This window comes from Zingiber officinale, chromosome 5B (assembly GCF_018446385.1).
Source record: "Zingiber officinale cultivar Zhangliang chromosome 5B, Zo_v1.1, whole genome shotgun sequence".
Lineage (NCBI taxonomy): Eukaryota > Viridiplantae > Streptophyta > Magnoliopsida > Zingiberales > Zingiberaceae > Zingiber > Zingiber officinale.
Window position 1 is genome coordinate 98,305,656 of NC_055995.1, and position 25,865 is coordinate 98,331,520.

General features: G+C 38.1%; 2 protein-coding genes across 2 annotated transcripts; one reads left to right on the forward strand and one right to left on the reverse strand.

Moving 5' to 3' along the window:
• Positions 1 to 17,992: 17,992 nt before the first annotated feature.
• LOC121985143 (guanylate kinase 1-like) lies at positions 17,993 to 21,028 on the forward strand. The gene is made up of 11 exons (XM_042538433.1): positions 17,993 to 18,221; positions 18,715 to 18,753; positions 18,864 to 18,974; positions 19,049 to 19,125; positions 19,209 to 19,338; positions 19,439 to 19,801; positions 19,886 to 20,007; positions 20,111 to 20,246; positions 20,379 to 20,424; positions 20,501 to 20,582; positions 20,664 to 21,028. The coding sequence occupies exons 2-11, from the start codon at positions 18,751 to 18,753 to the stop codon at positions 20,776 to 20,778; spliced, it is 1,185 nt and encodes a 394-aa protein (XP_042394367.1). The 5' UTR covers positions 17,993 to 18,221; positions 18,715 to 18,750; the 3' UTR covers positions 20,779 to 21,028.
• A 2,272-nt stretch (positions 21,029 to 23,300) lies between these two features.
• On the reverse strand, positions 23,301 to 25,352 carry LOC121985144 (KIN17-like protein). Its single transcript, XM_042538434.1, has 2 exons — positions 24,101 to 25,352; positions 23,301 to 23,505 (listed from the first exon to the last, which is right to left on the reverse strand). The coding sequence occupies exon 1, from the start codon at positions 25,312 to 25,314 to the stop codon at positions 24,103 to 24,105; it is 1,212 nt and encodes a 403-aa protein (XP_042394368.1). The 5' UTR covers positions 25,315 to 25,352; the 3' UTR covers positions 23,301 to 23,505; positions 24,101 to 24,102.
• Between the last annotated feature and the right edge of the window lie 513 nt (positions 25,353 to 25,865).

Genomic DNA, 25,865 nt, shown 5'->3' on the forward strand with positions numbered 1-25,865 from the left:
TTTAAAGGGAAATTTTATTTTTAAAAAATTTCCGGAAACAAATTAGGAAGTTTTATTTTGTTGATTGAAACTCTCCTAATTTATCTATTTGAGGTGGCCGGCCATGATTAATTGATTAAGAAATTTTATTTAATTTTTCTTAATTAATTGTTGTCAAGGAAAGTTAAGGAAATTTTATTATAAATAAATTTCCTTATTTGCCAAAGCCAAGGAATATAAAAGAAGGGGTGGGGGTGCCTTCATGGGTAACAACTTCTATTATTCTCCCCCTCTTTTCCTTGGTGGTGTGGCCGGCCAACCTCTCTCCCTCTCTTCCTCTTTGTGGTGGCCGAATCCTTCCTCTTGCTTGGAGCTTTTGTGGTGGCCGGATACTACTTGGAGAAGAAGAAGAAGAAGGAGAGAAAGCTTGTATCCCTTGGAGCTTGATTGGTGTTTTTTTCTTCATCCTTGGTGAAGCTCTTTTGTTTTGGCCGAACCTAGCTAGGAGGAGAAGAAGGTGCATTGGTGGTTTCTCATCTTGGAAGATCGTTGCCCACACAACGTCCGAGGTTAGAAGAGGAATAAGGTAGAAGATCAAGAGGTCTTTCTAAAAGGTATAACTAGTAATTTTTCCTTTCCGCATCATACTAGTTATTTTTGGAAATAAATACCAAATACAAGAGGCTTACGATTCTAGTATTTCGAATATGTTTTTTGATGTTGTGTTCTTTTGTTTTTTCTTTTCCTTGTGATTTGATTGTTCTTTTCGGTTAACCTAAAGTTATTTTAGGAAATTAAATATTAGCTTTCCTTAAAAGGTTTTGTCTAGTCGATGGTGGTTGTTTCCATATCCAAGAAGGTCATGTGCCTCGCCACGTCAGTACTGGGAACCAATTATGGAAATTAATATTTAATGGAATTAATAACTTAGGTGATTTGGATCAAACGTGTAAAGTTCCGCAGGAGATCCAAGTCAAAACCTAAAAGAACAAATAGATTAAGTTTTGGATCAAACGTGTTAAGTTTTGCAGGCGATCCAAAATTTAATTTAAAAGAACACATGGTAGCTAGGAAAAGGTTCAGACCTTTGTACAAAATTTTTGTACAGTAGAACCTCTAGGTTTTCTGAGTAGCAACCAACAACTGATATCAGAGCTAGGGTTTTGCCTCTGTGTATTTGGTATTAGTTTAATTATGCACATGTCATTCATAATTTAGGCAGGTTAATAGTAGGATGTGCTAACTTTGTGGATGCAGGATCCAACTATTATGGCTTATAGTTTTCTTTATGTGTGTGATTGGTCCCTTGGACATGTCAAGGGCAATTATATGTGTGTGCATGATTGTATTATAAAATACAGCAGGAGTTAGTTTTAATTAGGATTTTATTTTTGATCTAGTTACATGTACATTCCTTTTATGGAATATAGGATCGATGGATGTAAATTTTTATTTTATGTTCGATCTAGTTCACATGTACATTCCTTCGAGGAATATAGGATCGAAAAATGTAACATTCTATTTATGTCGCGGATCGAATCTTACAAGGCGTGGAACCTTTTGAGGACCAGAGGCGCAGCGGAATAAGGAGCAAGATGGATGCGACAGCAAGACCCGGTGATGGTGGCCAAATAAGGCAGCAGCTAGGGTTGGCGACACACGGAGGACAACAATAGATAAAAGTCATAATAGTTGAAAATTAGTTTTTCATTTATTGCTTTTATATTGTGTTGTGTGTGCATGTTAGTATACATGTCCAGTAGGCTAGCATAGTTAAAATTCCTCATTTATAAATAACTAAGTGGGAGAGGAATTTTAAATAAATTCCACGGTCTCCATTACTGGTTTGTAAGTGATGCAAACAAGCTTGCGCGTTGGCTCTGAGTGCCTTCCTCCATATCGGATGAGCTTGTTTGTGGATCACTAGAACAAACTTCCATTTAGGATGACTATAGGAAATTAATTAAGAGCGTATGATCTTCCCCATCGGAAGGGGCACAATCTTATTAATGGACTTAGTGTCAAGTAATGGTATACACTTAGGCACATCTAATAGTATCCTCCCCATCGGAGTCACTGCTATTATTTGTGTGACCAAAGGATATCAACTATTAATTTTATTTGTCAAAAAGTTAGGTTGACAAGATAATAAAATTAATGGGTTAAAACCCTCCTTTTACAAATGTTGAATTTGTATATGTCCACACTATCGTGGCATACAATATTCGCGGTGTTTTGAGGTGTCGGTTAATTTAAAATAGTATTGTTTGAGGAATCAATATTATTCTAAATTTAGAGTTCTGACCAAAAGTTATTTGTGATTTTTAGGATGACTTTCAACCCATTGTCCATCATACTACAACAGAATAGACTTACTGGTCCTAACTACATAGATTGGAAAAGGAACCTAGACATTGTTCTTACTACTGAAAGCTATAAGTTTGTACTGACTGAGCCTTGTCCTGATGCACTCACTGGTGAATCTACCTAAGAGGAGATTGAATATCATAGGAAATGGGTAAAAGCAGATGAGATGGCGCGGTGTTACATTTTGGCTTCAATGTCAAATGTATTGCAACATCAGCATCAAGATTTACCAACAGCCTATGATATTATGAACAATCTCAAGGAACTCTTTGGTCATCAGGATCGGACTTCTAGGGAAGAAGCCATGAGAAAGATAATGACAGTCACCATGCAAGAGGGTACTCCTGTGAGGGATCATATCCTAAAGATGATGGCTTATCTGAACGAAATACAGATCCTTGGAGGAGAAATTGATGGGGAAACCCAAATCGATATGATCCTCCAAACACTACCTAGAAGTTTTGAGCAATTCCGCCTGAATTACAATATGAACAAAAAGGTATATTCATTGGCGGAACTACTGACAGAACTTCAGGCAGCAGAAGGTTTGTTTCGTCACAATTCTCATATTCACTATGCTGAAAATGGTTCTACTTCTAAACCGAAAGGAAAGAAGAAGAAGAAACAAGTTGGTTCAGCAAAGAAAGTGAATAAATCTAAGAGTACAGGACCTAAAGCTGGAGTGAAGAAGTCGAAGGGCAAGTGCTTCATCTGCAAGCAGTCAGGGCATTGGAAGGCGGACTGTCCTCGTAGGAATCAGAACAATAAAGGTATATCTCATGCTCTAGTTGTTGAAACATGTTTAGCGGTGTTATCTACCAGCACCTGGTGTGTAGATACGGGAGCCACTGATCATGTCTGCAATTCCTTGCAGGGGTTCCTGGAAACCCGACGACTAACTGAAGGAGAGATTACCGTCTACATGGGCAATGCTACTAAGGTGGCGGCTGTTGCAGTGGGAGACGTCTACTTATCTTTTAATAGAAATAGAAATTTTGTTTTAAGAAATTGTCTTTATGTACCCAGTTTTAGAAAGAATTTAATTTCAGTTTCTAAACTATTTTTGGATGGATATTCAGTTTCTTTTAGTAATGATGTAATTATTAAGAGAAATAAAGTGATTATCTATTCTGGTACATTAGTAGGCAATTTGTATACTTTAAATCCAATTTCTCCCACAAAGCATAACAAGGAAATTTATAACTCATCTTCTAACTCTAATAAGAGAAAAGAACCTTCGGAAATGAACCAAGCATATCTTTGGCATCTAAGGCTTGGTCATATTAACTTAAGTAGGATTCAGAGGCTTATGGCCGATGGACTTTTGGGTTTATTAGAGTTGGAAAATTTTCCAACTTGTGAATCTTGCTTAGAAGGTAAAATGACCAAGAGGTCTTTTAAGGCTAAGGGGTATAGAGCCAAAGAAGTATTAGAATTGGTTCACTCTGATTTATGTGGTCCTATGTCTGTCCAGGCAAGAGGAGGTTTTGAATATTTTGTCTCTTTCATAGACGATTATTCAAGATACGTATATATTTACCTAATACGTCGCAAGTCCGAGTGCTTTGATAAGTTCAAAGAGTACAAGGCTGATGTGGAGAAACGACTAGGTAAAAGTATCAAGACACTACGGTCTGATCGTGGTGGCGAATACCTCTTAGGAGAGTTTAGGAATTACTTATCAGAGACCGGGATTCAATCCCAACTGTCCGCACCTGGTACACCTCAACAGAATGGTGTGGCAGAACGAAGGAATAGGACTCTTATGGAGATGGTTAGATCGATGATGAGTTATTCGGAATTACCAAATTCATTTTGGGGATACGCTCTGGAATACATTCCGAACTTAGTACCTTCTAAATTAGTTTCTTCTACTCCCACGGAATTATGGAATGGGCGAACCCATCTAAGACATATTCGATTTGGGGTAGTCCAGCACATGTCTTGAAACAAGATCTTGATAAGTTAGAATCTCGTACAGAAGTTCGCGTGTTTGTGGGGTATCCCAAAGGAACGAAAGGTGGTTTATTTTATAGTCCTAAAGACCATAAGGTCATTGTTAGCACCAATGCCCAGTTTTTAGAAGAAAACTATATAATGGATCACAAGTCCAGTAGCAAAGTTGTTTTAGAAGAACTTAGAGAGGACACGTCTACTTTAGTACCAACAGTACAAGATGAAGTACCACAAGAGACTGCAACACATGTCACACATGATACACAACCACAGACTGTGCCCCGTCGTAGTGGGAGGGTTGTAAGGCAGCCTGAAAGATTCATGTTTTTAGGAGAGTCTTCAGACTTGATCCCGGGTAAACATGAACCTGATCCCCGAACATATGACGAAGCACTCCAAGATATAGATGCAGCATCTTGGCAAAAGGCAATGAATTCTGAAATAGAGTCTATGTACTCTAATAAGGTCTGGGAGCTCGTAGAACCACCTGATGGTGTAAAAGTCGTTGGATGCAAGTGGATCTACAAAAGGAAAAGAGGGACAGACGGGAAGGTAGAAACCTTCAAATCTAGGCTTGTTGCGAAAGGGTACACTCAGAAAGAGGGAATCGATTATGAGGAGACCTTTTCACCGGTAGCCATGCTTAAGTCTATCCGGATACTCTTATCCATTGCTGCTCATATGGATTATGAGATTTGGAAAATGGATGTCAAGACAGCTTTCCTTAATGGAAGTCTTGAAAAGAACATCCATATGAAGCAACCAGAAGGATACATTGAAAAAGGCAAAGAGCATCTAGTGTGCAAGCTCAATCGGTCCATTTATGGACTGAAGCAAGCTTCAAGGTCTTGGAACATCCGGTTTAATGAAGTAATCCAGTCATATGGATTTATTCAGTGTCCGGATGAGTCTTGTGTATACAAGAAGTGTAACGGAAACGTGGTGGTATTTCTTGTACTATACGTAGATGATATTTTGTTAATTGGCAACAATGTCAAGGTATTATCAGACGTAAGGGTATGGTTGTCCAAAAAATTTGATATGAAGGACTTAGGAGATTGTGCACACATTCTTGGGATCAAAGTTATAAGGGATCGTAAGAAAAGAATGTTGTGTCTGTCCCAAGCTTCATATATAGATACTATCCTTGCTCGTTTTAGCATGCAGGATTCCAAGAAAGGTTTCTTACCTTTTAGGCATGGAGTAGCTCTATCTAAAGAGATGTCTCCGAAGACATCAAAGGAGATAGAGGACATGAAAGCAGTTCATTATGCCTCGGCTGTAGGAAGCTTAATGTATGCAATGCTATGTACGAGACCTGATATCTGTTTTGCCATGGGCATGGTTAGCAGATATCAGAGTAACCCTGGACAAGGACATTGGACTGTGGTAAAGCATATATTAAAGTACCTGAGAAGGACTAGAGATTATATGCTAGTTTACCAAGCAGACGATTTGCTCCCTGTGGGTTACACGGATTCAGATTTCCAATCAGATAGGGACAACAGTAAGTCTACATCAGGCTATGTGTTTACTTTAGGAGGTGGAGCCATAGCATGAAGGAGTGTTAAGCAGAAATGCATTTCGGACTCAACCATGGAAGCGGAGTATGTAGCAGCCTCTTAGGCAGCTAAAGAAGCAGTATGGCTCAGGAACTTTCTAATGGACTTAGATGTGATTCCTGGTTTGCCCAAAATCATCACAATTTATTGTGATAATAGTGGTGCAGTTGCAAACTCGAAGGAACCATGAGCCCATAAGGCAAGTAAACATATAGAGCGCAAGTACCACCTGATACGAGATATCGTGAAGCGAGGAGAAGTTGTCATCGCCAAGATTGCATCAGCAGATAACCTGGCAGATCCTTTCATTAAGGCCCTTCCAGCTAAAACTTTCGATCGGCATGTGGAGGGAATGGGAATCAGATGTATGGCAGAAGATATGGCAGCTTAGTCGTTAGTATAAGTGGGAGATTGTTGGAGTGTATACTAAAAGCCTAAGCTTTTGTAAACATTTATTTTGAATAAAGAATCACATTGGGTTAAATTGTCTACATTTAGTTGTAGTTGTTCAATTAATTTATATTGTGGATAACATAGTATGTGGTGCCACATACAGAAGATGATGTTATCAATACCTTATAAATTATAAACAGTAACTCATGACCAAAATGGAAAGGAACAAACCATTGGAAGGTCATAGTGTAATTAGGAATTAGTTTATCTTGACTATATAATTACACTAGTACACTTAGAGTGTATTGAGTAGGACCATTTGAGGTTGTTTCTTTTATACTGACTTTATAAAGGAATAAATACCTCAGTTATTATGGAAGTGTGTGCTCTTAATCCTAATATAATAATAAGCACATATATTTGATATTTATTTCTTTAATTTATCAATGGGTGAGATTTAGTTCGATGAATCAATAAGCCAGATAAGTTGGGAAATGATATCACTTATAGTGTGTGTTGTTGATTATAGAAGGAAACTGTGTCCTAGTAATCTAGGTTGATAATGTCCCCAAGATGAGCTCATAAAGATTGTCATGTTAAACCCTGCAGGTGGACTTAGTCCGACATGACGATAAGGTTGAGTGGTACTATTCTTGGATTAAGATATTGATTAAATAAGTTGTCAGTAACTCACTTAATTAGTGGACATTCGACATCTTAAACACAGGGAGACTAACACACTCATAATAAGAAGGAGCCCAAAAATGTAATTTGGGATTGGTGCGGTAGTTCAATAATAGTTCTCTAGTGGAATGAATTATTATTGATAAAATTAAGTTGTGTGTTCGGGGCGAACACGGGATGCTTAATTTTATCGGGAGACCAAAACCAATTCCTCCTCTCGGTCCCTATCGTAGCCTCTTAATTATAGAGTACTATACCCACCTATACCCACCTTCTATACCCACCTAAAGGGGGCCGGCCAAGCTAGCTTGGGAATCAAGCTAGGATCGGCCTAAGCTTGATTTATGGGTGGTCGGCCCTAGCTTGAACCCAAGCTAGAGGGGGCCGGCCATAATAAAATTAAAAAGATTGTTAATTTTAATTTTTATTATGTGGAAGATATAATTTATTAAAGAGAATTAAAATTAAAATATCTCTCTTAAAAAGATCATCAAAAGATTAAAGAAAGAGATTAGATTTCTTTCCTTATTTGTAGATTGGAAAGATATTTTATTTTCTCTTTGAAAAATTATTCACATGTTGAAAATTAAAATTATAGAAATTTCTTTTTATCAACCATGAAGGGATTTTAAAGGGAAATTTTATTTTTAAAAAATTTCCGGAAACAAATTAGGAAGTTTTATTTTGTTAATTGAAACTCTCCTAATTTATCTATTTGAGGTGGTTGGCCATGATTAATTGATTAAGAAATTTTATTTAATTTTTCTTAATTAATTGTTGTCAAGGAAAGTTAAGGAAAATTTATTATAAATAAATTTCCTTATTTGCCAAAGCCAAGGAATATAAAAGAAGGGGTGGGGGTGCCTTCATGGGTAACAACTTCTATTATTCTCCCCCTCTTTTCCTTGGTGGTGTGGCTGGCCAACCTCTCTCCCTCTCTTCCTCTTTGTGGGAGCTTTTGTGGTGGCCGGATACTACTTGGAGAAGAAGAAGAAGAAGGAGAGAAAGCTTGTATCCCTTGGAGCTTGATTGGTGTTTTTTTCTTCATCCTTGGTGAAGCTCTTTTGTTTTGGCCGAACCTAGCTAAGAGGAGAAGAAGGTGCATTGGTGGTTTCTCATCTTGGAAGATCGTTGCCCACACAACGTCCGAGGTTAGAAGAGGAATACGGTAGAAGATCAAGAGGTCTTTCTAAAAGGTATAATTAGTAATTTTTCCTTTCCGCATCATACTAGTTATTTTTGGAAATAAATACCAAATACAAGAGACTTACGATTCTAGTATTTTGAATATGTTTTTCGATGTTGTGTTCTTTTGTTTTTTCTTTTCCTTGTGATTTGATTGTTCTTTTCGGTTAACCTAAAGTTATTTTAGAAAATTAAATATTAGCTTTCCTTAAAAGGTTTTGTCTAGTCGGTGGTGGTTGTTCCCATATCCAAGAAGGTCACGTGCCTCGCCACGTCAGTACTGGGAACCAATTATGGAAATTAATATTTAATGGAATTAATAACTTAGGTGATTTGGATTAAACGTGTAAAGTTCCGCAGGAGATCCAAGTCAAAACCTAAAAGAACAAATAGATTATGTTTTGGATCAAACGTGTTAAGTTCCGCAGGCGATCCAAAATTTAATTTAAAAGAACACATGGTAGCTAGGAAAAGGTTCAGACCTTTGTACAAAATTTTTGTACAGTGGAACCTCTAGGTTTTCCGAGTAGCAACCAACAGATATACCGGGTGGCTAGAGGACAAAAGAAGAGCACCTGAACGGCACAATCGGCACCAGGAGAGGGATAACGCTGATCATGCCCGACCCTCGGCCGAGCGAAATAGACTCTCTGTTTGGGAAGAAGAAGCAACGCTACCCGAGGAGAAATAGGCATGATCGTCGGAGGGCCTACCGGCGGTGACCCCAACAGAGCCAGAAAGTCGTACGCTCGGCGATTGGAGATCTACGCCGTGGGATGTAGCAGGGAGAAAGCCAAAGGGCCCGAGATCAGCTTCGGCCCCAGCGATTTGGAGGGAGTGGAGATCCCTCATGACGACATGCTGATCATCCGAGCGGTAATTGCTAATTATACTATTCATAGAACTTTCATTGATACAGGGAGTTCGGTGAACATCATCTTCAAGAAGGCGTTTGATCAATTACAAATCGATCGAAATTAGTTGCTGCCCATGACGACCCCTCTCTATGATTTTACGGGTAATGAAGTACTGCCTTTCGAACAGGTCTGACTGGCCATATTGCTCGGGGAAGAACCACTGAGGAGAACAAGGACCACAAATTTCATCACGGTGGATGTACCGTTGGCCTACAACATCATCTTGGGCCGATCGGCCCTCAACGAATTTCGGACAATGGTGTCTACATACTGCCAAAAGATCAAGTTCCCGGTGGACAACCAGGTGGGCAAAGTCAAAGGCGATCAACTGGCCGCTCGGCGATGCTATGTCGAAATGGTCAAGTCCGAAGAGAGAAGTGCTCGGAAGAATCCGCAGTTGGAGGTGAACGCAATCACTGAAAAGCTTCCTACATTGGTGTACGAAGAAAAGGAGTTTAAGACAATTAAACATATAATATGCATTCAAATAGTGAATCTATAGTCATCAAATAAATAAAAAAACGTAAGGCGATTGCCTTAGGACATCCCTCAAATTCGAACATAGCGGACACCAGGTGGAAGACTGGATGGGTCATGGAGCAGACGTACAGCATGAAGTCATGAAGTCTCGGACGTTGAGCAAAAGTTCAGACGGTCTAGAGGATCGATCTGGCAAAAGGTAATTTCTCTTGAGAGGAGTATGTGAAGATACATTTTTCGAAGAGGGAACAGTAAGCGTTAGTCCAATGTAGAGTTTTTGTGAAACTCAAAATTAGGACCAGACAGTTCGCAAGCAGTCAAAACTTGTCTTTCTTTAAATATTATTGCCTGGACTAACCTTGTTTTGTAGAAAGTGGAAGTTGGAAACATGGTGGTCCGGGCGCCCGGAGTTGCTTCGAGCTCCCGGGATGCTTTAGCAAAGGAGCGCCCTGGCAGGGTGCCTAGTTGGGCGCCTTGGCGGTCCGAGTGCCCGGAGCTGTTCCAAGAGCTCGGACGGCCAAATCTCATCAAATTGTTGAGTTGGAGCACGATGACTGGCCAAGCCACATCAGCGGTCCACGCTCCTGGAAAGGGTACGGGTGTTCGGATGTGGATAAATTTCAGGGAAGAGCACGCCACATCAGCACAGTCCAGGAGCCCGAGAGGGGATCCAAGAGCCTAGAATGGGCTATAAAAGAAGCCTTCGACCACTGGCTTAGAACAATATACTGAACAACTTTTGCTTCTTTGTGCTGCTTAGAAAATGCTTCCTCAACGCCCGAAAGTTGCTCCGACAATGACTGCGCTGAAGATCTAATCCTCTAAGTCGTCGATATTATTTTCAAGTTACTTGTGTTTAAATTGTAATCATATATTGTAACTTTTCGATTGATTAGTATTTGCCCAACGAAAACACTTCACGTGCGGGTCTTGGAGTAGGAGTTGTCACAGGCTCCAAACAAAATAAATCTTGGTCGAGTTAGCATTGTTCTTTTGTCTCTTTCTTTATTCCACTACCTTTACTAGCCACGAGTACTATTCACCCCCCTTGTAGCACATCTCGGTCCTACAAAGTTACCTATTTCTAGCCCCATGACATGCTTAGGTAAGCATTTAATTTGAGGGTAATTTTCTTAATGAAAATGAGAAATGAATGGTTAAAAGAGACTAATTTGGAGTTAAAGAGGAGATTTAAATTCAAAGATAGATTTTAAACCTCATAACTTCAATTTTAGAATATTCTAAAGGTTTAGAAAGTCTAAATTATTGTTGATTCAATGATAGAAGTTGTAGCATGCTTTGAGGAGGAGGACCACCTTAAAGACATGATTTGTGTATAGAAGGAGAATTTTAAAAGGATATTGGATGAATGTTCAAGGTTGAGCATTAGAGACAATGGAAGGGTATGCGTCCTTTATTGTGAAGTTTGAATGATATAAAGATGAATCTTGGGGAGAAGAATTTTGATGTGCATCAAAGGGAGAGAAAAATATAAGGTTCAAGTTAGGAATCCCTCATTTATACTTTGACATGGGTGACGAAGGGAGTTGGGCTAATATGGGTTAGTCTAACTTAAATATAATATTAAATATCAAAAAGAGGGAGATTGTCAGTGCAATCATCCTTAGATCAAGGTTGACCAATTTGACTGAGCTTGAGTTGGCTCGAGCTTGAGTTTTGATATTTGACAATATATAAGAGAGAAGTCAAGTAGATCAAGGGAGGACCAGATACTTATCTAGGGAAGTTCTAACTAGAGGTTTGACAATGAAAGTCCTAATTGGAGGTTAGACAACGAGAAGCCCCAGCAGGGCTAGGCAGTAAAGACCTAGTTGGGAAATAGGTAGTGGAAGTTCTAGCGGGGTTAGGTAGTGAAGACATAGTTGAGAACTAAACAATCAAAACCTAGTTGAAAACTAGACAATGAAAGTCCTAGCGGGGCTAGACAATTGAAGACCTAGTTGGGAATTAGGTAACGGAAGTCCTAGTGGGGCTAGGTAAGGGAAAAGTCTAAGTGGGTCAAAGGTTGACTAGATACTTTATGATCCAAAATCCTAGTGCCAATGGGAAAGTCTAAGTGAGTCAAAGGTTGACTGGAGACTTGGTGATCAGAAATCCTAGCGGCAATGAAAAAGTCCAAGTGAGTGAAGGTTGATCGAACACTTGGTAAGAAAGTCCTGGTAGGTCAAGGTTGATCAAATGCAAGGCGACGAAAAGTTCCAATAGGTCAAGATTGATTAGATATTAGATAAAGGAACCCTAGACATGGATTAAGAGAGTTAGGGTTGGGCAATCGATTAGGGCAATCAATTAGGAAGCTTTTTACGAGAGAATAGTAAGGGCCCGAATCGATTAATTAAGCAATCGATTGGAGCGTTCTTTGCGAGAGCACAGAAAGTGCTAGGATCAATTGGTTAATTGATTAAGGTAATTGATTGGGGAGGTTTTCGCGAGCAAACATAAGGTTGTTAAATTGATGAGCTAATTGATTCAGCATGGGTTAATCGATTGGGTTAATCGATTAGGAGTGTTTTCTCACGAGAATAGAAGCTTTGGAATCGATTAGAAGCTGGTAATCGATTAATATGACTCACAATCGATTAGACAAGTGAAAATGAGTCATTTTGTAGGTGTTTGAACAATCATCTAACGTGACAATCAATTAGTAGTAAACTTAACGATTAAGAAGTGTCAAGGTAACCCTAGAAAAGGATTTTCATGAAGATTTGAAACATAATTGTTCAAGCCAATTCTTGGGATGTTGAGGAAAAAGTGATGTTGTATTTCCAACTGATCAAGAGGTATTTCAAAACAACAAGGTAGCAAGCTAAGTAAGATTTCATTGTAAAGTGTTTACTTTTATTTTCTCTTGTATTCTTATTGTATTTCTCATGTTCGAGATTGTACGATGCTTCTCCGCTTTTGAAAAGTTTCTGAGTAGGAGTGTGTTCATAGTGGAATTGTGTGTACTGTGTACATCCTTGGATTAGTTACCTCAAAGAGGTGAAGACCAAGTAAATCTGAGGTGTTAACATTGCTTCGAATTTTTCGCTATAAATCATCTTCTACGAAGCGAACGAAGCTATTCATCCTCTAGTTCTCTACATGTCCTCACAATTTGTTGGACAGAAGTGATGATTGGCCACATGTATTAAAGGCAAGGTTAGATTCATTATGGTTTAATAATAAATTAAATTAGTTTGATTTAGTTATGAACCAAAATTGGTTTGATTATAAATCAAGATAGTTTGGTTTTAAACCAAGCTTCATGCTAATGGATGGGTTGCTATTGGGTTTCAAGTTTAGGAGATGACTTGCTTCTCAAATCATTATGAAGAGGTATATAAATACCTTCCATAAGAAGAAGAAAGAATGAATTATTCATTGGAGAGAAACCTAATAGGATTAGACTTCTCCTTCTCTCCTCTTCTCTTTCTCTCCCACCACCAACCACAAGGAGAAGTTCTCCTAGTGCCACCGCCACCCAAGAAGCCTCCCTCCTATTAGCAACTTCCCTTTGGCCAATAGGACGCCAACAACAACCACCTCTTTCCATCCAGCAACCTCAAGGGGCTATTGGGCAGCAAGCAAAACTTGTTGGTTTTGCTTGCCACCAGCCCTTCTTTCCTTACCGTAGGCTTCCTAGCCGCTCGCTAGAAAGAAGTTTTGCCATTGACGGTGACTTCTAGGGATGTCGGACAGAAACAAAAAGGTCTTTAGACAACGGCCTTTTGCTGCCAGATAGTGTTGGTCCCCTAGCGGCCGGCTAGATGGGGTAAATAGCCCTGAAAAGACATGAATGCCCTTTTCAATCTTCGAACTAGGTTAGACAAACACTTGTATAATAAAAAAAAGTAAATGCATAAATTAAGAACAAATGCAAGAGAGTTTACTAGGTTTGCAATCAGAGGATTGCTAATCCTAGACAAATAAAGCTCACTAAAATCTCCTTTGGGCAGAGTAACCTCTTTACAACGTTGACAGCTCATAAAAGTAGTGGAACAAAAAGAGAATTCATTTACAAGTGTTGTTATTCAACTATTGAAATCAGGGCTATATTTATAACGTTGATCCGGGCGCCTGGAAGGGTTCCAGACCCTTGAGGGTGGATAAAATTTTATCTACGGCGCAATGGATCACGACAGCTCGCGCTTTGATAAGTTTTTTGGTCTGAGCACTTGGACCAAGTTCGAGCGCCTGGACTGAGCTGAACCAGCTCGACCAGGGCACGAGCTCGGGTGCCCTAGCTAGCCCAGAGGGTTCAAGCACCCGAACCAAAGTCAATAGTTTTGTTGACTTTTTCGTCTGGGCTCTCGCTCCGACTCCGCTCGCTTGGGTGATTTCGTCCATCCAGAATAGGCCTCACCCGAATCCATTTTCCAATCTTCTCGAGCAACCTTCCGCTCTGGCCTCTTGTCCCTTGGAAACGTCGCGCGCCTCCTTCTCGTCTGCCAGCATACTCTTCCGCAGTGTCTCGTCCCTCGGATGCACCAAGCCCATCGACTCTCTTTCTTTCTATCCTTCTCGCTAGTTATGTCTTTCGCTCGACCTCCTGTGCTCCTAAATTCCTATACACTTAGACACTAAGATCAAACCACAACATGGCCTAACTTGATTTGGATGATCATATCAAAACCTCCATGAGGTACTTACAGATAGTAGCCCTTGTGACTACCCCTTTCCTTGCTTTGTACCGTCGGGTTGCCCTCACCGCCGGGCACAAAGTCAAGCCAGATTTCCTCTCTCTAATCGCATCGTCTCTTCGTTTGGCTAGTACCGAATTAGAGACAACAACTTGTAGCTTAGCGAAGTCGTCTTGAAGATATCTCAGCGTGGATATCAATAGAGGCTAGCCTTGTAAGGCTAGCTAAACACTCTCTTCAAAATTCGATTACAAACTCGAATGTATAATATCATTTTTAAAATTTTATTCTATGGTTATGTTTGTGCATCTGTGTGATGCTGGTGTTATAATAATTTAGAAAATTATTACATTTCCGTTGTTTGTTTCTGAAATAATTCTTAAAATGCACCACTGATAACCAAACACTCGAGTGTTGGGGGATCAACGCTCGCAACTCACTCGGGATCGGACACATATGTATTTAGAAATACAATCCGCTCAGACTCCAGGGTGCTCAGGAGTGCAACTCGTTCGAGTGCTTGGATGCTCGGGCTTGTGGTGCTCGAGAGTTTTATGCCCACAATCCACTCGGGCTTGGTAGCTGTTCAACACCCACAATCCACTCGGGTTTGGGCCGGGTTGTGGGCTCAGTGTGATAGGGCATCATGATGCAGCTCGGGATTGGGCCTCATAGATGCATCCTATTGACTAGTGTGCCTGAATTCAATTATATTCCATAGTTTTTGACAGATGAGGTGATAGTATACACATCAAAGAAGATATTTTCGTCCATTCCATTTAATTCAATGGATCACCTACTCATATATTCTTTGTACAATGCCAAAATGGATTATTAAAAAAATATTGAATAAGCTAAAACTTGGACTATCGGTTCGGTAGATGAAATTTTTTCACCGACAATAAGGATCCACCGAAGATAAATTGAAAAGTATTTACGATAGACGGTTCAGAAGTTCAGTATTTGTTAATTGAGTGCTCTATTTTAATTTTAGCTTAATTTCAAAATAGGTGCAGATGAAGTCACACATTCGAGTGCTATTAGTTCTGATATGATGTTTTAGTGCTGATAACAAACAAACATATAGGAAAGAAAACGAATGATATTACTGGGAGAATAGAGAATGGAACAATCAAATAAAAAAATGGGTGGCAAAAGATAAATATGTTCGCCCCTAGTGCTTGTACCAATCCGTCCCAGGGACAACACGGACCTCATGAATTGACACAATGTGCATATGCAGAGACGAAGGGAGGTTAGGGCTATCCTAGGTTATAACCAACTCCAATTTTTTAAAGTTTTATTAAATATTAAAATTTTGTTAAATTGAAAACTTAATTCAAATAGCGAGTTTGTCAATTTCTCACTGTGAGGCCCACAACACCAAGTCCAAACATAGTGATGGTGGATCCTAGGTAACATTTGTGGTGTTCCATGCTGCACCAACTCATGTATTTATGGGAAAAAAAAGAGAAAAATTAATCAAGTATGTGCAACTCCTGTGTTTTGTTAAATATTAATTTTTTTATTAAAATAAATTATTAAATTAAAATTAAATTGAGGTGGAACAAAATCTAAACACGGAGATAAGGAATATGTTGGCTGAAACTGATATTGATTTAATTTGACCATATTATTACCGAATCAAATTTAATTATATTAAATCGGTTCAATCAATTTAGAAAGTAAGAGAGTTTTTTAAAAAATATATTCTCTCATCTCTTTTCTTTTTTATTTTTCCGGCTCCCACCGCCTTGCCTCCATACGTTGACTTAGCTTATTCTTCTTATGTTCTTTTGTTTCTTGTATTTTTCTTCCCATGTCCTTTTCTTATCGCCACTCGTGGTCACGACCATTCTCTTCATGGCCAAGCCCTCACCTATAGAGGTGTAGTCGTCGACATGGTCATCCTCGGTCTTAAATGAGATATAATGCTCAAGCATGTTCTCATGACAAGCTCGTGGACTGACTACTTCTACTTCACCGTCGACGACACGCTCTAGCATCAGTAACTAGGTCTTCTGCCATGGCGTCCAAATTTTCAACGTCTACAAATTAGATATTAAATTAAAAAAAATAAATCATTCAATAAAAATTTAAAATTTAGTGAAAATATAGGGAGAAATGAGTTGGTAGTGTGCTCATGCAAAATGAAGGTGGATCTCTTCTATAGTGGACTAGACCAACTCAAGATTAGCACAACCCACTTCTAATTTTTGGATTCGTCTCTGTGTATATGACTATTTATTTTAATAAATTTTGAGATCAATTCTAAATCAATGTAAAATATTTTCTTAAATATTTGATTTTTACTATGTAAAAGTTCATTACAGTAAAAATATCTTTTATAATTTATCTATTTATATCTTAATCTTACCATACGACTACTAATATTGGACCACTTAATATAAACAATATTATGTTTGTTCCAATTCATTGTTCATCAAGAACTATGAGAAATTATATACATATTTACAATGTGATTGTGTTTGTTTTCATTTGACTTAGACCATTTCAAAAGCAAGGCTGCACTTTCTAATGTGCAAGTTACCCATTGAATTCTAAATCCTAATTAATTAATTAATTAATCATGTATTATACATTTGTTTAATTGCTTTTTAACGCAATTGTTTGACTGATCAACTTGAGTGGTGGTTCAACTTTCGTCACTTTGCGTAATTTATAACCGTATATAGAAGTTTTCTTTATTAAAAAATAAAGAATTTAATTATTTAAATGCAACTTAAATTTGTCTTTTTTTTTCATTGATTTTTTTTTAATATTATTCCGTATTAGCCAGGGAATATTCGAATTCATCTCAAACAAGGCTATGTGACGTCTCCGGCCATAGCTATCTGTAGCTAGTCTTATTATTCAATGCGTAGGTTATAAGCTATAAATATGTTTGTATTAATTTTACGTCCTTAATAATAACTTTAGAAATTATAAATAAAATCTATCTTAACCGAACATATTTTATATTAAAATCCTCATTTAAAATCTAAAATTTAAAATCTAAAATTTAAAATAAAAAATTATTTTATTAAATTTAATATTTATTTTGACAACACAATATAAATCCGTTTTCTATAATTTATCATATATTTAATTTTTTGTTTTTTTATTTCCTTCTTATGTTTAGATATTTTTATATAAAATTTTAATTTAAGGCGTGATTTAACTTTTAAGTGTGTGATTTAAAATATTTGTATATTTAAATATACAAGTGTGTGATTTAAGTGGGGTCCAAAGGAGAAAAAGGACTGCATGGTGGGCCATCAAGGTGCACGTTACTGTTGTCATTTCCAACCCTTATTAATTTTTTTCCCATCTAACAAAAAAAATAATAATTTTCTGGTGACTTGTTACTTTTGCATGATAACATCACAGTTCATAAGATATTAATTCAAAATAAGAACATATCTAAAATAAATCTATCGTAATGTTTAATGAGTGGTCCTGACCATACAATTTCATATATCTTTCCTAAGATTTCATGAATTATAAGTTTTTTTCTTAATTTAATTGCCCAATATTATTAATGAATATTAATCACATTAATATGTCCATTCAAGTCCTCTCGGAACAGGGACCCGGAATCTTGTTCCTGTGACATAAATTTCCGTGTTTTCTCATCAAAATCAACCTCGACCGTCCATTACGGGGCGCGTTTATTCTGCCACACGAATGTATCGCTCTTAATAAATGAACGGTCTAGATCAAGTCATCCAGCAGTTCGATCATCTTGATCGTTCGTTGTCCGGTCCATGGTTTCTACTTCCTCGTGCGAAAGAATCGGCGCTTTTGGTATTTCTCGATCCTTTTTTTTAATATATTTTTTTGTTTGATTGAAGGAAATCGCGAGTTCTTTGCTGCAAGTTCAACGAATCTACGCGTCCTGTCTATTTAAAGAGGGAGATTGATAGGAAAGGAATCGAAGAGAGCAGCAATAGGGAAAGATTGGCTGTTTGAGAGCCGCCTTTGCTTCCGCTAATTCTTCGTTCCAGGACAAACTCTTCTCCTTTCCCTTTGGGCTTTTTCGTCCACAGATCAAGGTAGGTTCAAGATCTCAGAGCACTTTCCTTCTACGTTTTACTTTTGTCGTAATTTGGGATTTGTTTTTCTTGTTCTGCTTTATTTTGGCTTGATTTTTTCACGGTTTACATTGGCATTGGAGGACAAAAAGAAATCGTCTTTAGGATTGTCTTCCAGGTCTTCTAATCATAATTTTGATTTGGCTAAAAGAAGGAAATTTTGAGTCTTTGTCGGGGAAAGATTGGGTTTTTTTTTCTCGTTCTTTTTTACCCCATTGTTCTTTCCTCGTATCCTATGCTTTGTTCTCTGCAATATTGACAATCAGCCAAAAAGAAGATTTAGTGGCGTCCAGCTTGTGGAAGATTGGGTTCGATTTTCAATTTGTTTGTTCATGTGCTCTAGTTCTTAAAGAACTTGTTTTTGACCTGCATTTATTGAATTTGAATTATTTGCTTCTTTTATTGGATCTGTTAAATCTTTCAATTGACTTTGCCACCGACTAACTTCATTCAGGAGCTGAAGATTGTTGAAGAATCAGCGCTTGTTTTAATGGTTAGTTCACCTAAAACAGAAGATTGTTGAAGAATCCTTCTGTTTCTAAATGTAATTTTGTCAGAAAATTGTTGTCTGATGTTATTTTTATGGGAATTCATCATCATCAGGGGGAAGAAGTTCCTGAGTATATTCTGAACAGCTCGGTTGAGAAATTGTCTGTTGCTTATGACTCTGAGTCAGCAGCCTATCAGACCTCTACCAACTTTGGCAATAAGATGGTTAGCCATTTTCAAGCATGGCTGATGTAAACATTTTTTTAGGAAGATCTGAAAGTTTGTATTTCCATGCTCAGTATGTAGTTAAAGGATCAGAGTATGGAGGAAATTCGCCAACAAATGTAAAGATTTTTGATAACATTACAAGATCATGGTGTGTATCCACTCTCTCTCTTGTGTCAGTCAGGCTTTTATACAAAGTTATACATATTTAGATTCATCTACTGACTTGGGCAGGATAATCCCGACTGTTCTTGGTATGAAGCCAATCCATGTGGGAGGCCACTCAGCTGTTCTTCTGAACAAAGATAGGATATTGATTGTTAAGAGGGATTCTGAGTTGGATGATTGCATCTGGTTTCTTGAGGTTTGAACTGACTCTTTTTTTTTTTTTTTTTTTTTGCATTTGCTAAAAGAATTTAGATGCTAAAGTGTTCATTTTAGCATTTTAACCTTGTGTTTCGTAGGTGGATACCCCTTTTGTTAAGGAGCAAAAGAAGGTATTTGGCACCGAGGTAGTCGCATGGAGTAAGGGTGTAGCTGGCAATGCACCAAAACCAATTGTTATCAGTGGTCCTTCTGGTGTGGGCAAAGGCACTTTGATAAACAAACTTATGAAGGAATTTCCATCAACTTATGGATTTTCAGTGAGCCACACAACTCGAGCACCAAGAGAGAAAGAATCAGACGGAGTCCACTACCACTTCACAGATCGGATTACTATGGAGCAAGATATAAGAGATGGGAAATTTTTAGAGTTTGCTTCCGTTCACGGAAACCTTTATGGAACGAGTATTGAAGCAGTTGAAGTTGTTACAGATTCCAGGAAGGTACTGAATTTTGATATCTGATTTTTCAATAGGGAGTCTGTTCTGTGTTTTTTCTGTTCTGCTTACAGGACTTTATATTCTCAGAGATGCATTCTTGACATTGATGTTCAAGGAGCGAGATCAGTGAGGGCAAGTTCTATTGATGCGATCTTTATTTTTATCTGCCCTCCATCATTTGAAGAGCTTGAGAAGCGGTTACGAGCACGGTATATAATCACATTTGAGAACACTAGATGCTATTTCTGCTCATGCACTCATCAGATCACAACAAATCTAGTATGTGTCTTGATGCTTCTTGTTTTTGAACAGTGGGACAGAGGTCGAGGAGCAGATCCAGAAACGGCTAAGAAATGCCAAGGCAGAGCTGGATGAAGCAAAATCTCACGGTCCTTTTGATCATCTGTTGGTGAACGATGAACTAGAATTTTGCTATGACAATCTTAAGGTGCTTGCTTCCCTTTCATGCTAAGTACTCAAGCTATCTTCACCTTGTGGACATATAACCAACCTAGTTGTGGATCCAAATGTCCGACAAGCTTGTTCTAAAAACTTTTCCAAATTGTTTTTCCCTTTGCAGAAATTAATTGCTTCAGATGAACTAGCTACTCCTTTACATCGATCAAGTAAGTTATACTGTAATGTCGCTTTCAAGTATTCTGATTTCTCAAAGCGAAGTTACAAATATCCTGTTCATTCCAGCCATGAAGAACTCGAAGATTCTTGTGTCCGACGTAGAATTCAAGACGGATAAAACATTCCTCCACTGTGGTGATAAAGATTTGTAAGTCATCCTACACACTGCCAGATTCAATACAACAACCTATGTGGAAAATCTAATCACCCTTGGCTTGATGTTTGGTAGGTTGTTGCTCGATATATCTTCTCTTAAAGGAGGTGCACCCGGGCGAACAAGAGGAATCAATGTGTGCCCAGTTGAATCATCGGGTGGCTGTGTGAATGGTATCGCACAACTTTAGCATCCTATCTCCGAACCAACCGACAGAATATATCTGCACCGGCACTGGCTTGGTTTACGATTGATTGGTCGACACAATCATTTTTATTCAGGCTATATAGAGTGCAATATAGCTGATGTTAAGAGATTGCTTTGTTGCTTCGCTGAGAGCGATGACTGATGCTTTGTGGCGAAGCCGTGCTTTACCAAATTCTAGTTCTATGAACCATGTCCTCAATTCATCAGAGATAAAGTGAATTATTCTTTCTCCACCATTTGTCTGATGGCAGAAAATGATGTGATCACTTTGGCTGATCGAGTCGCAGATTTTACGGCTTTGATGAGCTTTAACTCGACCCTAAATGAATATGAATGCTCAAGTCGTGGTTTCAGAGACAATCGAACTTGCTAACCATTTAACACAAAGCAACACGCCCACCATGATTAGTGCTTTGGTGTTTGTACCAGTTTTTCTTTTAATAAATTTTGAATCAACTTTTAATGGACGTAAAATGATACTAGAAAATATAGAATAAATGATATCACCGTGAGACTAGGGGTGGGCATCGGCCGGTTTGGTCCGGTTTTACCCTACTACGGTTTTATTTTTTCGGTTTCGGTTTTAAAGATTTTTGATCCAAAATCAAATCATTTTATTACGGTTCGGTTCGGTTTTTATGTAATACGGTCCGGTTTATACGGTCGGTTATATACGGTTTATACAATGAATTAAATTGATTTTGTGCTACTACAAATATTAGTTTAGAGACAAAGAAAAAGTATCAATTTATTAAAATAATTATGAATTTAAAGTAATATTAAAATTTTGTTATCCGATAACAATAAGTAAATATAAATATATAATTTGATTATGCTATTATATTATAAATAATTAGAAATTAATCCACTTGTATGATCAAATATCTATAAAAATAATGTTTTAAGTATAATACGGCCGGTTCGGTTTTTTCGGTTTTTTGGGAGTCAAAACCGGAAACCGAACCGAATAACCGAATTTTAAAAAACTTAAACCGAAACTGGCCGAAACACCGAAAAAACCGAACAAAAAAAAACCGAAATTTTTCGGTTCGGTCGATTTTTCCGGTTTGAACCGAATTATGCCCACCCCTACGTGAGACGGCAACAAGAAATATGTGGCAAGCGAATTTAACATGCTAAGTTAAGAACTAGGGTTTTGAGTGAAGGAGCTTATCAATTTTATAAATAAATTAAATCCAAACTTATTTTGTTTTTCAACAAAATTGAAACGGTTTAGATTGAAAATTTTCAATGTAATTTCAGTTTAATTCAATTTAAAATCGAAATTTGAATTAGAACTTTACAAATCATACTAAATCATTTTCTATTTACCCATTAGTAATCGAGTCATTATTTATACTCATGTAATTATTAATTAGTTGATTCAAGATGTGTTTGGTTTGTGGAAGGGAATAGAAATAGAAATGAGATTGATAGAAGTAGAAAATGGGTATGGATATGATTTGAATCCGAATAATATTTTTTTCCTATTCCCCTCCTTTTGTTAGGTAATGACTCATTTTCATGTTTAGGGTAATGAATCCGTGAGACCCATCATCAATCCTCCAAATCAAACACACACTTTCAATCTCATTCTCATTCCTCACTCTCATTCCATCCAACCAAGCACCCCCTCAATTTTACCAATGTCGTTAATCAAACAGAATTAAACTCAAAAATCCATTGAAGTAAAATAAAATAATAATAATAATATATTTCTATTTGATTGAGTTGTCTAGTCCATTTTTGATTTATCATTTTCAAATAAAACATGCTATGTAATTAAACAATAAAACAAATACAAATCTCTATCATCTCTTTGCAGGTAAGACAATGTTTGATATAAATCTTTATATGCATCATAATCATGAAATATCTTTATAGAAAATGATCAAACATATATGTAGCAATCATAAGAAGGCTAGGATTACCAAAGATTGTAAGTTCAATCAAAATATATACTATCACACACCAACTGAACCAAATAGAAACAATTAAGTTTATCTGAACGAAGGAGGAAGAGTCCAAGGAGAGTACATTAGTTGCCAATCCGCATCCTCACCACAATAGTTGACCTAATATGAACAAGGCAGCTAGGAGAGGCATTGATGAATCAAAAAAGGGGCATCAATAAAACACTACAATGATCAGTCGTAGAAGAATGTTGCCATGTTTAGGAGGAGCTGCTACAAGAAAGTGCATGTCATTGCATAGGCGCTATATGACCATCATAGCCTAAGCCATTATACGATCTCATGAGTGAGATCGCGAGGAAGGGACTCAAGGATAAAAGATGCAGCTGCGAGGATGCGGTTGAGTGACTTACTGCTGCAAGGATGCTTGTGCTTGGGTCAATTTGTCACATGCCCATTGCAGGAAAAAACAAAACAAAGATAGTTTCCCAAGAGGGGACTCATCAAAAGTACCTCAATAGCCTCTTTTAATAGAGATTTAAAACCGCTGATGGATACACTGAACAGCCTAAATCAACAATCCCCAACAATCTCGAGTAGAATGTCTGAAATAGTTGATAAAGCGATAAAGTTCAAATACCCAGAAAACTAACTACAAGTATCCCAAATCATAGGAGGCAGAAACTATCAAATGGCAGGTCCTACCAAAATGGCTGCCTAAAAATACAGATACAAAGCTGCCAGATCAGCCAAAAAAAAGTTGCAGAATATGACCCTAAGCAGCAGCCTTTATTAACCTGCAAGTATTAAACTCCATCAATAACTAATCAAAACACTACAAAAAGCCATTACAAATTTTCCAAAATAGCGTTTATGAAAAGGTTTCCTTTCTGGCAATGACTTGGTGGACTATGTAGTATTGTTAACAAGACGCCATTCAAGTTATTCACCATCCACGATAAACAAATTGTATCAAACACAAAAGCATCAGCTTCCTAAATGTCTTAAACATGTTACAAAACACAAACAAAAGGTGCAAAACAAGATGAATACATATGGGATTCTGAAGCAAGCAAACATAAACACCACAAAAAAAGTCACTACAAATTTCCAGAATATCATTTATGAAACGGCATTTTTTCTAGCAGCAACTTGGTATTCATGTTATATATATAAATTCACCATTTACAATAAACAAATTGCATCAGACACAAAGGCATTAGCTTCAAAAAAACCTTAACATGTTACAAAACAGAAACTAAAGGTGCAAAACAAGATGAATACATATGGGATTTTGAAGCAAGCAAATATTGGTTTTACAAATTAGCTTGAAAGAAGAGTAGTGAAGAAGGTTCATAGCCTTTTCAACAAACAGCAGAAGAAAGTTGATACCTTCAATGCATAATCTTGCAAATGTCCTCGTACACGACAGCCATCAGAATCCTTCCTTCATAAATCCCCTTCTCAATCTGAACCTTTGCACAATATTTCTCCATGTCTACTGATAACAGCCTTGCATTTGATCCTCGATAAGCTCCATTCACGATCCTTACAAGTCCGCCAATCTGAGGTATCACAGTCTCCAGCTCCACCTGGTCGACCCTAAGCACATGTTTGCTTTCCAGCATCTCAATCTCCCCCACATATTTATCAATTACCCGTTTAACAATCCCTTTCTGCTTGTAGTACCCTTTATCTGACAGGGTCTTGCTCATCATTTTCACCACAATACCTTCGCAAAGCCAGTAGTCCTTCCTGTTGCTCTTCTCTTTTGCCTTCTCTTCTTCTTTCATGAGTTCTTCAAGAGCAGACAACTTTCCTCCGCCATCAGAAGGGGCAGATTTAGAGCGTTTTTTATCTCTACTTTCAGACCGTGCATCCGCCCCTTCATCAAACCCTAACTTTGAAATATTGGAGGAATGCTCGTCCACGTGATTCGACTTCGAAGAGGATGCGGGCTGAAACGAAAAAGCAATTTTCCCTCCGACCTCAGATTTCATAGGAACGATCGGGTTGGGATCTGTAGCACCCTCGGGTAGATTAGATGAGGTGGAAGCGAGGGAAGCAGCGCGCTCTATCTGGAGGGCAATTGCGAGTTCCTGGCGCTCCTCGTCGACCAGATCCGCACGGAGTCGCTTGGCCTTGAGGCGGTCCTTGAAGATTGTCTCGGAATCGCGATCAATATAAGTCATGAACCATCCCTTGGGGGTGTCCTCGACCTTGCAGTGACCAGCGCGGCCGAGGTGTTTGACAAATTCCGTTAGGGTGGCCCATCGGGTGGAGTTCATGTGGACGTGGTGGCGGTCGGCTATGTACTCGTTGTAGACGACGGTGGCGGCGACGCGGGAGAAGCGGTGGGAGCGGCGAACGAGATCGAGGAAAGTTCGCTCGAACTCCTCGGAGTAACCCTCGACGATGCGGGTGGGGTTCTGGCCGAAGACCTGCATCTGGCGCTGGTGGCTCTCGCTGAGGCAGTGGCACTTGAAGCCATTCTCGTCCCGGCACTGCTTCTGGCACATCTGGCAGTACCATCGGAGTTTCTGCAGCCCTTTCGCCTTGATCCTGTTCGCGATCGCCTTCGGCGTCAGAAACTCGTTTTTCCCCATCGCCGCCCTGTTCGCTTTGATCCTCGACGCCAACCTGATCCGCGTTCTATCAAGGCGTCCGGTGTTCCGTTTTGAGATGATGGGCCTGGCCTGCTAGAAATCGGAGAAAGCGGCCCAGTTTATTTAATTAAAATATATATATACATATATAGTTTGAATTGCTTGAATTTTGTGAGCTTTTATTAGTATATTATTGTGCTTATAAATTAAGAAATAAGTTTAATAAATAAAATAGGGTAAAAATCAAATGAATATCTCAATTTATGTAAATTATTAAAAAAAATGTTTGTTTTTCAAACAACATAAAAAGGGTGATCCATTAGAAAATTTATATCAAAAAGTATTATTTAATCAAATATTATTGTAGCTACCATCATGTTTAATCATTTTGATTATTTTATTTTATTCAAAATTATTATACCTAAAATACTGTTATATTAAATTATTTTTATAAAAGTTACTAAGTAGCTATCTATTGCACAACATATAACAGTAGAGCCATAAGAACCAAGTCTAAATGGATAATATCATATTATTATATAAATATATAA

Bases quoted from the DNA above. Each gene is read 5' to 3' on its own strand.
- LOC121985143 (XM_042538433.1), top strand. The intron at 19,802-19,885 runs GTACTGAATTTT...TTATATTCTCAG, and splicing joins TTGTTACAGATTCCAGGAAG to AGATGCATTCTTGACATTGA. The intron at 20,247-20,378 runs GTGCTTGCTTCC...TTCCCTTTGCAG, and splicing joins TTTGCTATGACAATCTTAAG to AAATTAATTGCTTCAGATGA.
- LOC121985144 (XM_042538434.1), bottom strand. From the start codon at position 25,314: ATGGGGAAAAACGAGTTTCTGACGCCGAAGGCGATCGCGAACAGGATC.